At 57.0% G+C, this 14,672-nt stretch overlaps 1 protein-coding gene across 1 annotated transcript; it reads right to left on the bottom strand.

Annotated features, from left to right (window-relative positions):
- Positions 1-4,465: 4,465 nt before the first annotated feature.
- On the bottom strand, positions 4,466-10,254 carry LOC122212888 (testis-specific Y-encoded protein 1-like). Its single transcript, XM_042926876.1, has 6 exons — positions 7,638-10,254; positions 6,332-6,409; positions 6,064-6,175; positions 5,774-5,919; positions 5,577-5,668; positions 4,466-4,619 (listed from the first exon to the last, which is right to left on the bottom strand). Exons 1-5 carry the CDS (start codon positions 8,415-8,417, stop codon positions 5,597-5,599), a joined length of 1,188 nt encoding a protein of 395 aa, XP_042782810.1. The 5' UTR covers positions 8,418-10,254; the 3' UTR covers positions 4,466-4,619; positions 5,577-5,596.
- Positions 10,255-14,672: the final 4,418 nt, after the last annotated feature.

Genomic DNA, 14,672 nt, shown 5'->3' with positions numbered 1-14,672 from the left:
CCGCCTCCACTGTTATTCAACATAGTATTGGAAGTCTTAGCCTCGGCCTCTTCATCCTTCTGCTCACCCTCTTCAGCTACTGCTCTTCCAGCCCTGGCTCTACCTTTTCTCCTCCTCCTCTTCTTCCCTCTACCCACGTCCTCCTCAATTTCCTCCCCCAGCTGCTCCTGCTCTTCGACTCGTGCTCCTCCTTCACTTCTTCCCTCTCCTGCACTCAATCATTCACTCTTCTTCCTCCTCCTTCGCCTCCTCCTCCTGTAACTCCTCCCAATCGTCTTCCTCCATCTCATCCTCCTCGTCCTCGTCTTACACCTTTTCCTCCTCCTCCTCCAACTCTTCCTCCTAGGCCACTACCTCCTTCTCCAGGTCCTCGCCTGCACTGCCCTTCCAGCTCTGGCTCTATCTTTCCTCCCCGTCCTCTTTTCTCTGCTCTCGTCCTACTCAACATCTTCCCCCAGTGCTCCTGCTCCTTGGGCTCCTGTCCTCTTCCTCCTTGTTCTGGACTTCCTCCTCCTCCACAAGTTGTTTTTCCTACACCCAGTCATTTACTCCTTCCCTCTTCTCCCCTCCTCCACCTCCCCCCCCACCTCTTCCCTCCTCCACCTCCTCTCCCCTCCTCCTCCTCTCCTTTCCTCTTCCTCTAACTCCTCCCCTTCCTGCTCCTAATGCTCCTCCGCTAATTCCACCTACTCCTCTTCCTTCAACTCCATCTCCTCGTCCTCCTCCAGAACTTCTTCCTCCTACTCCTCCAACTCTTCCTCCTCAGCTTCTTCATCTTTCTGCTCCCCCTCTTCTGCTACTGCTCTTCCAGTCCTGGCTCTATCTTCTCCTCCTCTTCTCTCTGCTCATGTCCTCCTCAATTTCCTCCCCGAGCTGCTCCAGATCTTTGGCTCATGCTCCTCCTCTTGCTTGTCCTGGACTTCCTCCTCCTCCACTTCTTCCCTCGCCTGCACCCGATCATTCACTCGTCTTCCTCCTCCTCCTCCTCCTGTAACTCCTTCCAATCTTCTTCCTCCATCTGATCCTCTTTGTCCTCATCCTTCACCTCTTCCTCCTCCAACTCTTCCTCCTAGGACTCTTCCTCCTTCTCCAGGTCCTCTCCTGCTACTGCCCTTCCTGCCCTACCTCTGACCTTTCACCTCTTCTTCCCTCTGCTCTCGTCCTAGTCGACTCCGTCCTCCAGCTGCTCCTGCTCCTCTGGCCCGTAATCCTCCTCTTCCTGGTGCTGGACATCATCCTCTTCCATTTGTCCTTCTCCTGCACCCAGTCATTCACTGCTCCTTCTCCTCCTCCTCTTCTTCTAACCCCACCCAATCCTCTTCCTCCAACTCCTCCTGCTCCTCCTCTCCCTCCACCTCTTCCTCCTCGGGCTCTTCCTCCTTCTGCTCCTACACTTCTACTCATGCTCTGGAACCCTGGCTCTATCTTTTCTCCCCACCCTCTTCCCTCTGCTCTCGTCCTCCTCAACATCCTCCCCCAGCTGCTCCTGCTCCTTTGGCTCGCGCTCCTCCTCATCCTGGACATCCTCCTCCTCCACTTGTTCCCTCTCCTGCACCCAATCATTCACCCTTCTCTTCCAGCTCTAACTCCTCCCAATCCTCTTCCTCCAACTCCTCCTCATCCTCCTACTCCTCCTCGTCCTCTTCCTCCTCCAATGCTTCCTCTGGACATCCTTCTATTCTCCAGGCACATCTTTGTCCCTTAAGACTACCACAATCTCCTCTAAGGACGGGAGCAATAGATCTCGCACTGCCCCCAAGTCATCCGCAATGAGCACCGGACCCTGCGGATGGGCTCTCACAAGCCTTTGTGTCCCTGCAAAAGGAGCCTGGCAACCTCCCAGGCCTCCCGGGGAGACTCGGTAGTGGGAACCTGGGAGCAGCGACGGGATCCCCGGTGCAGCGACACCCAAGGGATGGTCATATCGTGCTCTGTCTTTTCAACAACACCTACAGCAGTATCGGACGTAGAGGCCGGGACCCAACGGGCCTCACACGCGACCCCTGACCAGCCAGCCTTGTGTCGGCAGCGCCATCCAGGAGGAAGCTCACCGACACATATGCCAGGCCTGGGACCCCAAGGCGCTTCGATCACCCCCTAGGCGGATAAGGTCAGGCCTAGGTTACTGCATGGGACCTGATGCATCCGTACAGTCGTCCCCAGTTCCTTGTAGGACAGGTCGGACATCCTCCACTGGGCCATGGGGTCTCCATGCTGTCAGCTGGCAGCAGCCAACACATGACCAGCGGTACTGGGACACCGTCAAGCCTTTCCTCTCATGCTGGACGGTGGCCATGTGTTTACCGAAAGCCCTGTATGGGGGCAACGGGCTGCGGGGAAGGCAGGTAGGTGGGTGGCCAGGCACAGACGAGACCATCCGCTGTGCTCCCGCAGGGTCACTGGGACTTCACTTCCATCTGGCCCACACGCAAATTCTAGGGATGGGGCTTTGGGGGCAGTGCGGAAGCCTTGCAGCTTCAGCGTCAAGGAGCTGGGCACACACACCTGTGGGCACAGCCGGCAGCAGACTGGGACCAGTGTTCCTCCCTAGGCCCCTTTGACCGTCCACCACCTGAGAAGAATACTGGAGGGGCTGTACGGCTTTAGCCTCCCCAAAGCGCACACACAGTGGGCCATGTGCTGCCCACTGTGGTTTGGGGCAGGGCGGGGGGAGCCCGGTCAGAATCCTGACCACAATGTCCACAGCATCCTCTGTCGACATGCAACCGCTGAGACACTGAGAAAGGAACCCAGTTCCCCATTTACATGAGGCCAGGAGTCGACAAAGCCTGAGGCTAATCAGGGTCACCCGCACAGGGACTGAGAGGCGCATTCTGGCACCACTTACATGCAAGGGGAACACAGTTCTGGGACACACCTTGACATGTCCCCAGCCCAGCTGCAGCGACAGTGGTGATCTTGTGCTGCGGGGAGAGGTGTTGCTGGCAAGGAACTGTCCCCTCAGAGAGCAGCTGGCAGGCTGCTCACCTGCCCATCCACACATGGAACACCCACACCACCCTGCTGTGGCACCCCTGGGGGACTCAAGTCACCTGAGGTCTAGGGTCCCAGCTCCTCCCTTTCCCTGGGCCTGGTGCACAGGAAGCAGAGAGGAGAGCCCCGAGGAAGAGCTGACTGGTGACAAAACATGGCTCGTCTGCCAAGAGCAGAGATTCTTGCTGGACGGCTCCCTCCAGGGAAATACCTACGCCCTCTGCACACCACGTAGCCTGACAGGTTGGGTTCCCTAGCTACCCTGTGCACAAAGCCTGGGCACACCATGTAGCCCCTACGTATTTGCTACTGTCGGCCCACCAGAGCCACTCACACACACACACACACACACACACACACTCACTCCCACATAGACACACACTAACACACACACAAGCACACTTACTCACAAGTGGTCCACTGGCCACTGGACACAGGCTTTCCTCCCCTCGGCCCCCCTCTTGACCTTGCACCAATCTCCCTTTTGCATCCTGACTTGAGCCCCCTGGCACAGCAACGACTGCACCCATCCCAGCGATTACCATCAGGACTCAGGAGGGAAGGGACTGCACTCTTGTATTCTGGCACCTGACCGTCCCACATAAGCACCTCATTCACACAGACCGCTGTGTCTCTCCTTGTCTCTCCAGTGGCCTAACCACCCACTCGTGCACACACAGAGACACACGGCTACGCAATCGCACGAACATATGCACGCTCACACTGCCGGCACCACCACGGATCTCAGGCCCACTTTGCCACAGACGCCCACACACAAACTCGCACGAACTCACGCTGGATCTCTGCCCTCGTGCGTACTCTCTCCATGAATTCCCACTCATAAGCCTCGCTGCTGCCCACAACCCACACCTGCCCCTCCCCCTCACGCATCTCCCATCCTGAGCCACTGTCTGAGGACAGGGCTCGGGGTCAAAGGAGCCCCGGGTGTGGGAGGCAGCAGCAAGGTATACTGGCATCGACTATGAGAAGGCTGCCTGCTCCTGAGTTGTCCGGGGACATGTGGTCTTAGCTCTGATCCTGACTGGAGGCTTTGCTGACTGGATTCTATCTCACCAAGGACACAACACCCCTCTGGGAGCAAGGGTCCTGGATGAAACCCCCCGAGTCCTGGCCACACTGTACCACGACCCAATGGACCAATTTGGTCCCACTGTGCAATCCCCTTCCCTGCCTTTCGGCTCTGGCCTATACAATAAACCTCCAAATAACAGGTCTGTCTCTTCCTCCTCCTCCTTCCAGGCTCTTCCTGCCCAAGAAGGCAGGCCTCTGTGCACATGGCAACACCGGCCCCACCCCAGTACTGCACCTCTCCTGCACACACAGAATCACCCGGGCAGCGGCAGGACAGTCACACTCAGGCCCCTTCCTCATCGTCCCTCCTCAGGTCCCCATACACACACACACACACACACACACACACACACACACACACACACACCAAAACCAGAAGGGTTTTTAGCTTCCTGTATGTGTCCACATAAACATCGTGGAAACTCTTCAAGGCTGCCACACGTTATCTCTTCCTCAATTCTCTCCGGGGCACGTAGAAGACAGGAGACTCATCCACCCATCTCTTCCAGCACTGGTGGCGTCCTCCATTGTTTCTGCATGGGCAAAGATAGAAGCTCTGCGCCATTCACGCCCACACAGATGCAGAGCCCCTGACGCATGTGGGCACACGCAGACACATTTGCGTACACGCACACACACGCACCTCCACGCAACAGACACCAAGAATGATACGGGATATTTGCAGATACATCCCAGATGGTGTCACTCTTGTGCCTCGCCCTTTTGCGATCCCCCTTGCTTTCTCACCCAGGGATTCATTTCCAGCCCCCAATGGCCTTGGACCAGTTCTAAGAATGGCTGTCGAGGGGCGCCTGGGTGGCGCAGTCGGTTAAGCGTCCGACTTCAGCCAGGTCACGATCTCGCGGTCCGTGAGTTCGAGCCCCGCGTCGGGCTCTGGGCTGATGGCTCAGAGCCTGGAGCCTGTTTCCGATTCTGTGTCTCCCTCTCTCTCTCTGCCCCTCCCCCGTTCATGCTCTGTCTCTCTCTGTCCCAAAAATAAATAAAAAACGTTGAAAAAAAAAAAATTAAAAAAATTAAAAAAAAAAAAAAAAAAAAAGAATGGCTGTCGGGTTGCGGGAGGACATGGCGTGGTGGGGCACATGGAAGGAAGTGCGAGATTCTCACCACAGTGGCTCCTGGGGACACGCAGCTCCTGACCCAAAGACTGGCAGGCAAATCCAGACTGAAGGAGCAGGGGGAAGCCCGGGACAGGGCGGACATCCACGGGGAGCATTTGTGGTGAAGCACTGCTCCTCCCGAGTTGCTCTCCAAAGCCCCAGCCCACAGCACAACTGCATTTGGTTTGCAGGCTTCGACCCTCTTTGTGTTTGCAGCTGAGTCTCTGCAGGTCCCCTGTCATCCTCCCACCCTCTCCCCATGCTACCTGTGTCCCTGTGTCGGCGGACCTTCCATTTCCAAGCCAATGTGTGGCCCACGTTCCCTTGCCCATACAACACGCAGGTCAACACACCGCATACTGGGGTTCTCACCGACACGTGAGCACGTCAGATCACTGTCTTCTGGTCCCTTCCTCCCTCAGGTAGTACTGCAGGGGATTGGGCCACAGGTCCTCGATGATGATCTGGAAGAGGACACAGGCCGGCGCCACATTGGGCATAGCCCACTCTCCTCTCTGGCCGGGGGCCACCCACATCCCCACTGCTGACGAAGGCCTCAGGGGCCCCACCTCGGCAATCCTGTTCGCCCCTGGGCAGCTGTGCTCACACAGCCAGTTGAACAAGTTAAGGCTGGTGGGGTCATGCCTGCGACTGGGAGCTCCACGTTCATAATCCCAGAACCACTGGACTGGAGTGGAACGCGATGTCCTGTAGCCTGCAGGAAGAGAGGATTTGAGGAGCAAGCTGACGGCCTCCTCCCCACCCACCTGCCCCTCCCCCTCCCCCTCCCCCTCCCTCCTGCCCCTGATTCATGCTCCTCATCCCCCTGCCCCGCACCATCATGGGACCCACACCCTACCAGCAAAGCTCAGCTGATACTCCTTAATGATCACTGGGTTCCGGAAGTACGGGTTGGCCCCAAAGAAAAACATCACTCTGCAGCGGTACTTGGGATGGCCCACTTCTTCCACCTGCCGTGAGCAATGGGACAGGAGGGGGCAAGTGTCCTCCCTCGGGGTCCTGAGCTACTTGCCTGGCTGTGAGGGTGAGCACCTTTGCCTCACCCTCTCCTGCCCAAATCCCACACCCGACGGGACGGCCCCCAGCCACAGCCTCCCCGGTCTCACCTCCAAGTCGACCACGTAGCTGAGCACGTCTTTGTCCTGGGCACCGATCATGGCCGACAACTGGGGGTGATTCAGAATCTGTGCTGTGTCAAGGAGCTGTGCCTTCAGATGCTGTGGAAACAGACACAGCCCCCCTCCAACCCTCCCAGGCTAAGAGCAAGGGACTAGATCACGGCATGTGCAGAAAGACCAGGAAACACTAGTCCCCACACTCCTCAGCCTCTGCAGATGCATCAGACCCCATCGACACTGGGCAGTCCGTTGGCTTCCTGTACCTCCCACGCTGTCTGCACACAGCAGGGGGAGACTCCACTGCCTGCACGCCTCACAGTTCCTTCCTATATCTGACCTGTGTGGGCTGCCAGCAGCCCATCATAGCTTGTGATGTCGGCATGTGCTCTGACCCCTCCTCACGGCTGGGTTTCTTGGCATATTCCCGTGAAGACCTATGTTGTCACCAGCCTCCTGAGTCCAGATGGAATAACATGGCTTACAGGAACCCGACTGCACATTTACGCCGCAAGCGGAGGGTGTGGGAGGGAGAAAGAGATCGAGAAGCACGGACGAGGAGGGCCGAGGAGGGAAAAGGATTAGACACAGTGACACAGCCAGTCCGGAGAGAAAGACATGGGTGGGACCGAGCCAGAGCCTGAGGACAGAGAGGGAAGCAGGGGTGGAGATACCAGGAGAGAATCCTCTGTGTGTGTGTATGTGTGTGTGTGTGTGTGTGTGTGTGTGTGTGTGTGTGTGTGTCAGGGTCTGAGGAGGCAGCTTGTACCCCATTCGGAGTGGGTCTCAGTCGTCCTACTGTCTGGCAAAGGGGCGTGGCGTGGTTCCACTAAAGGTCATGAGTGTGTGTCTGAAATGCTCTCTTTTGAAGGAACTGCTAGGAAACGTGCACAGCCTGTGAATGTGAAGGTGGGTGTGCGGCCTGCGTAACTCTCCCATTTTGCAGCGAAATGTTTCCTTGCCTTATCTGCTCTGAGTGAAGGCTGCTTTGTGCTACCCTAGCTCTGGTAGCATGGGGACACATGGCTCGTGTCTGCAAGTAATATTTGAGACCAGCCTGCAGGCCAACGTTGGCGGAGACCTAGAGGAAACAGACCCAGTCACCAAGTCCCCCCATCCCCAACAACCGCCCCTGTCCAAGGCCTTACACTGGATCCCAGACCACACCAACCCAGGGCCAGGGACCATTCCCCAGCTCTCCTCTCTGGGGGCCATCGCCCTGAGGCACCCTGCTCTCAGTGCCCAGCCCTCCTGCACAACAGCCCCCGCCATCACCCACCAGCACAAGGCAGGATACCGCCTGGGCCCAGAATCCAGGGATGTGCTTGATGATGGCCCTTCTGTGATCCAGGTAAGAAATCTGCCTCCGAAGAATCCTGCGCTTCAGCCGCCATAAGGCCCTGGAATCCTGGGCATTCCCAGCGCTGATCTCCAGCTGAAGACGCTCCAGTGCTGCCAGCGGGTCCTGGGCTGAGGCAGGACGCAGCGCTGGCTCTTGCTGCTGCAGCGGCTGTGAGAGCTGGGGCCCCTCCTCCGCCTCTGCATCTGCCTCGCGCTTCTCCTCTTGCTCCTGAAACTCCTCCTGCTGCTGTCTCTCAACTTCCACCTCCTCCTCCTCCTCGTGCATGTCCTCTGCTTCTGGCTTGGCTTCCTCAGAATTCTCCTCTCCAGCCACCTCATCCTTGGTCGCCTCGCCGTCCTCTTCCTCCTCCCCGATCACCACCTCAGCCGCCACCATTCCGTCATCCAATATCAGCACCAATTCCTCCGCTGGGCTTGCCACCTGTATCTCACACCCGGCCTGGGTTTCCTGCACAGGATGGGCGCTTGCCGCCCCTGAACCTGGGGACTGCGGCCAGCCCACGCCCTCCAGCGCCCCTGCATTCCCGCGGGGCCGGGACTCTCCACCTTTCGCATCCGGGACGATCAGGGCCCAGGGTCGGCGGGAATCTCCGCTTTGTCCGGACCGCGACACGCTGGCCATGACGCTCGGCCCCGGCCCCAGTGTAGCTAGGGCAGCCTCAGGACAAGGACAGGAAACGGCAGCAGGTGGGGGGAGCCTTGGCCGCAAGACCATTAGCTCCCTGAAGCCTCCCGCCGCAGCCCGCCAAAGTTGAGCGCAGGCGCACAGGCTCTGGGATTTGAGGACTCCGCATTGGCTGTGGCTGCTGTGGAGGAGGGGCCGAGACAGAGGCAGTGAAGAGTGTGCGCATGCGGCCTGGGGGCGAAGTGGTTCCAGGGCAGGTCAGGCCAGCTGGCCAGGTTCGGGGAGCAATCGGTTGCAAGACAGCAAGACAGGGTGCTGGCCGCCAGCAAGCGCGCGCCAATGGCCGGTCCAGGCTCTGGAGCGAGTGCCAAGGTGCCAGCGTGGCCCCCGTTTGCCGCATGTCCTCTTCAGCGCTGTCACCTTCCAGGCTTCACTTGCGAGGTCCCCGGTATCGCGCAGTCTGTGGTCGCTTATACACCCTTTCCCCAGAGGCCTCACTACGGGCACCAGAGCATTCAGCACAGGATCGTCCACGCCGTGAGCCACTCCCTGCTCCGTCCCTTGCCCCTTCTTCATGAAGCTGGGGCAAAGCCTGGAGAAGTCCTTAGTGTCACGCCTACCGGGGCCACATGGCCGTCCGCACGGTATCTCCTCCTTGGCCGTCAGGCTGAGGGCGGCGGTAAGGTGGGTGCCCACCCAGAACCAGTGACACCCACCCTAGACCCACCCCACCGCCATGTCCTTGCAAGAACACAGCTCAGTAGACCTCACTGCACTGCAATGCAGAGCAAAGAACAACCCCCAGAGCACCATCTGCCACTGGTGCCCTACTGATCTCCATACAGAGCGCCAGGGAGATGGGGTAGTAGGATTTAGCAGCTTGCTCCGGTCCTGAAATCTAACCTTCCACTAAAAGGAGGACGGCTCCAACCACGCAGGGCACGTAGGGGCCCTTCACCGAGAATTGCAGACTTGTCTGTGTCTGTCTCTGAGAAAGCCCTGTGCCTGCTTTCACTAGTACACACGAAAGCAGACGAGTTCCCTTCCCATTTCCCAGGCACCAACAAGAATTCTGAAGAAGCATGCACCCAGACACAGAAGGTCCACTGAGAGAGACAGCGAAAAAGAGACACACAGAGAGACAGAGCTATAGAGGGAGAGAGAGAGACACGTGCAAGCAGAGCAGATGAAGGAAGGACGAGTGGAGGGGATGACCGGCCTGGAGAGGGAGAGTCCGGGGAGATTGGCGGGAGAGACAGGGAGGAGGAGCAAGACAAGAAGAGACAGAGGGGCACCTATTACAAGGAAGACAGGCGGAGACAGGGGGAGGCATTAGTGATGGAGAGGAGGGAGACGAAGACAAAGAGAGCTGGAAGGAAAGTGGGAGGGAGGGACAGGAAGAAGACAAGGGAGGGGGAGGTAAGGAGAGGGTAGGAGGAAGGAGAGCAGGGGCAGCCGAGGCGGAGACAGGTGGGCTGACTCTGAAGACAGGGCAACTGCAGTGTGCACTTTCACCTGGTGAAATTCACCTGTGCAATTTGCACAGAGACGAATGCTGTACAGTGGTCAGCCCTCAGCACAAAAGGCACCGCTCCCACCTGGACCTTAAGGGCAGTCTGAAACGATCGCTGAACTAGAAGGAAGCTGCAATGAGGTCATTCGGGGTGAGGAAGAGGGCACCGCAGGGAAGAAAACAAGGACCCGTTCCCCACAGGGCTGCTGGAAGCCCTGCACTTACCAGCAGGAGACAGGAAACGGGACTGCCGGAAAGACACAGCAGAGGTTTAGGCACAGCACGTGCGGGAAGAAATCACGTCCCAAAGCTCGGCAAATTCAAGCAAAAGCAGAGGCTGCACATCCATGAATGTCAATGCTTTCCGAGTGGAGCCAACGAAGTTCTCACAGATGCCCAGGAAATGTGCTCAACTCTGAGGCCCCCTCGCCTCTGGCAAGCTTCTCATCCGAAGCGACTCATCACAGAGAAAGGGTGGACCGTGAGCAAAAGAGCCAAGGTCTCCTTCGGATCCCCGGACGCAGACAGGTGATCCGCCCAGTAATTTCAAGCCAACGTATGGTGATAAAGGTTACCTTCCACCACAGTGATGGAGGAAACTCGCACCCGAGGGGAGGACAATGAGTGAGAACCGCATCCCAGGCTGTAAGCTAAGGACAGACCATCAAGCTGTATTGGAAGGTCACGAGACCGTGACTCAAATGTCTGTACAGACACAGAGCGTCTGCAGAAGCACGAGGGCTGGATAGTTGTAAGCAGGTAGCAGGATTTCTAAGTCTGGGCTGCCTGTATGATACGAAAGGCTAACACGTGCAAGCAGAGCTATGCCCATGTGATGCGGATCAGCCTCCTGAGGCGGTACTTTGTACCCTGTGGAGGACCTGGGAGACGCATGCAGGCGGGCTCCTTGTGCACCTCTGCCACCAGGCACACGTGTGGGAAATGTAGGGCCAAAGGGTTTGCCGCCGGGCTTAGTGTGGCTCACCCTTCTGCGGGTGCATTGAGCATCAGTGCAGAAAGCACTGGGCTCACTGAAAGAAGCCAGCGCCTGACAGAAGCACAGTGGTGGTGAGCCCTGCCTGATGGATTCCTGAGGAGACTAAAGGAGTTAAAGGCATGCAGTCCACCAGAGAGTAGAGTGGTGCTAATCAGGGGAGGGTGCGATGAGGAGGTGTCGGGGCTCGGGTGTGAAGATGCAGTCATGCCATGTGCATGAGTTCTGGAGATCTAACTTGCACAGGGCAGCCGTAAGCAATGCTTCACCGCCTCGTCAGATTTCTCAGAGGCAAGTGCTCTCACCACAAACAAAGAGGGGTCGCTGAGAAATGTCCCGGTGAAGGTGGCTGGACGGAGCGCTTGCACGTGAAGGATACGGGCACATCCGTCACTGCCCGTTGTGTCCCTCAGGCACGCACTAGTCCTGGTGGACTAAGCTGAGCTCAGAACCCAGCAGTCAAAGGTGTCAGCCTCGTTCCTGCAAACATGGATCAGACTCCCAGGTAGGACGTAATGGACAAATTAGGGACCAGAACACACAGGAGGCACACGGAAACGAGACACACACTGGCAGGGGGAAGTCTCTCCCAGCCAGGAACATGCCACGTGGCAAAAGAGTAAGTGGGAAAACGTTGCCGGTCCGCTTTTCACAATTTACGCCTGCATCTGCAATGTGCAGGCCAGTGACGTTTGAGCCCCTCGGGCGCAAAGGGTTTGAAAACAGAAGGACAGAAAATAGAGGTGTGACGGAATGCTCACAGCAAGCCAGCTGCATTTGGGGACATTGACTGGCTGGCAGTGAGTGCGTGGCCAATCCTCTGACGAAGGTCCTACAGGCACGGAAGGATTTCTGGCTCCTGGAACATAGAACAGAACACGCAGAAGCCCCTCCACCTGACAGCAGGACAGCAACTGGATCTGTCAGTGGAAGAAAGGGGTTGAATGCAGAGGGAAGCACACTCAAGCGCAGAAGCATACACCAAAGACAAGACAGGCCACCAGAGCCACAGCTGACCCAACACACAGGTGTGCAGAGACGAAGGCGGTTACACGGGTACAGCTGTGCCCACTTAGGCCAGGCAAGGAGGCATCACCAGAGAGGTGTCGGCACAGGCAAAGCCAGGAAAAGACACAAACACGCCAGGGCTCACTCAGGGAGACAGAGGAGCACAGGCAATGCGAGACATTTCCTGTGAACAGAGAACAACGTGACGATCCCGACAGGCCAATGAGACACGTGTGGTTCAGAGACATGGAAGTCAGAAGGCTCCTGAATTGCTGAGGGTGTCCTCTCTCGAGGGACAGCACTCTGGAGCCCACACACGCTGATGTTGGGGTGGAAGAGGCCGCTGGGCAGCAGATACAGTTGTGCAGGGGGTTTAGCAGCTCCTGGACCCTAGGGCTCCCCGGGGAGAGCTGCGGATACAGGAGGACACCCGGGGATGCCGGGTGTGCAGCATGAGGGCTGTAATCCCTCGGACACAGAGCACCGAGGCCTCTGCCCACGGACCTCAAGTGTCCACACTTGAGGGTTTGGCTCTGGGTGCCGTGAGTGTATTCCACACCCACACTTTGTCCGTACCTTGTCTTTGGGACAGGCCGGGCGGAAACGTCACCCTGGCCCCGAAGGAGGTATTGGCTGGAGATATTAACATGTGGGGGACCCTGTGTTCACCTGTCCCGTAAAGTGTTCCTGCTCGGCAAGACCTATCAAGTAACGGCCTGCTTGTGCAGAAAGATGCCCCAAAGGGCCCAGCCTCATGACCACTGAGGCCGTATTCCCACTGCACAATCACTGGCCATACTTTCTTTGGATGTTCACACCCAAAGACTCGGGTCAGCACTGGGAGCTTTTCCAGGGTACCCTGACATTTACCCATCAAGCAGCTGAGAAGACGTGCCTCTCCAGCCAGTGTGCAGACAGCAGCGAGAGAAAGGCCTGCCTTCCCTTCTAGAGAGTGCGACAGCCTCTGCCCTGGAAGAGGTAAGGCTTGGTCGCACAGATCCTCAACTCCACAGCGTGCTGACACCCCGCTGACCATGTTGTCTGCATATGATAGGGGCAAGAGGCCTCCATGCATTGGGACTGCCCACGCCTTCTCTGGAATAGACCCACTGCAGAGAAGGCTCTTGTACTGCAGAGCTGTGCAGTGGGGATCCTGGGGAGCTTGGGCAGCTTGGGAGACAGGAATATTAGTGTCGGGAGGTCAGTGTCAGGCACGCTGTGCTGGGGGCCGTGTTACATGGGGATACAGAAGAGCCTGCGATGGACAAGGCTGAACTCTGTCTACTGCACTGCTCGCACGGTGGAGCTTTTGCCCCATCCCTAGCACAGACATCTCTGGCAAGCAGCCATCTGCTGTGTAAGGAGTATCCCAGCACTCACGTCTTCGCAGGTGAGGCTCGTCCCAGTCCTTTCTAAGCTCCAGGCCTGCCGGGGACCTCTGCACAGAATGCTAAGGCCTCACAAGTCCATCGTTCCCTATGTGGCTGAGGCAGCCTTTGTCCTGGCACTCAGGCAAAGGAACACAGGCTGCCTGGGACGAGGCGACCTCCCTGAGCGCCTGCTGGTGTTTGCACTTGGGAGTCTTCTCACAAGTCTCACATGGCGTGTTGGACACACGGCTTAAGCCTGTGGACACAGAGGAAGAGCATCACCCGACTCATCACGGCTGATGATGAGAGGGCAGAGGGCACACGGGAGAGGTTGGCGTGTTCGTGCCCTTGAAGAGCCCCACCTCCCCGCGACCCTCCCCTCTGTTGGCTTGCAATCTGGGCCACCCATTCGTAACCAGAGGTCTTTTCAGAAACAGCAAAGTTCACACAAGGGCATCAGCACTAGGACTCCTTCAGGAGTCGTGTGTGTGTGTGTGTGTGTGTGTGTGTGTGTGTGTGTGTGTGGTGTGTGTGAGAATAAGTGAAGCGGTGTTTGGGAGGCTCAGCTTCAGGAAGTGGAACCAGAAAAGTTGGCTGTGATTTTGGAGTTGCGTGAGACTGTAGTGGGCTGTTTTCTCTGCAGTGTGTATGTTGTCCCTGTCAACTCTGCCTGAAGCAGAACTTCATCGGTCTTACCCACCCACTCTGCCTCTGGTCCCTCGGTTCCTTCCCCTGGACACCAATCTTACAACCTGCTCACAATCCCTCAAATATGTGTGGCTGGTCCTGAGATCCTGACCTTGTCCACAAGACAGTCTGCATTGGTAGACGTCTGAAAACCAGAGGGTAATCAACCCTGGAATTCCTCCCTGTGTGGCGGTTCAGTCAACATGACTGAGGGTGTCCCCATGAGGGATTCTGGGGGCACCATCATGGACATGCCCAAACCCTGAATATTGGACATCCCTGGCCTGTGCTGGCCTCTCCGTTTCCTTGAATTTCCTCATTTTCAGCAATCTGGGCCACCCATTCGTAACCTGAGGTCATTTCAGAAACATTGAAGTTCACACAAGGGCATCAGTACTAGGACTCCTTCAGGAGTCTTGTGGGTGTCAGTGTGTGATCAAATTGTTTAATCAAAAAATTAGGTATTTTGTTTTGTTTACAATTTTATTTTCAACATTCATTCTCAAAATTGTTATGCTTTAATATATGATTTAAAAAAAACTCCTTCAACGTATGATTTGATATTCGATCTTGCAAAAAAGCCTCTTAATTTTTTTTTAATTTTTTTTTAATGTTTTCTTTATTTTTGAGGCAGAGAGAGACAGGGCATGAACAGGGGAGGGTCAGAGAGAGGGAGACACAGAATCTGAAAAAGGTCCAGGCCGTGAGCTGTCAGCACAGAGCCCGACGCAGGGCTCGAACTCACGGACCGCAAGATCATGACCTGAGCTGAA

The sequence above is a fragment of the Panthera leo genome (assembly GCF_018350215.1).
Source record: "Panthera leo isolate Ple1 chromosome Y unlocalized genomic scaffold, P.leo_Ple1_pat1.1 chrY_random_Un_scaffold_89, whole genome shotgun sequence".
Lineage (NCBI taxonomy): Eukaryota > Metazoa > Chordata > Mammalia > Carnivora > Felidae > Panthera > Panthera leo.
The sequence above is the reverse complement of the archived record's forward strand: the minus strand, read 5'-3'. Positions and strand labels throughout refer to the sequence as shown.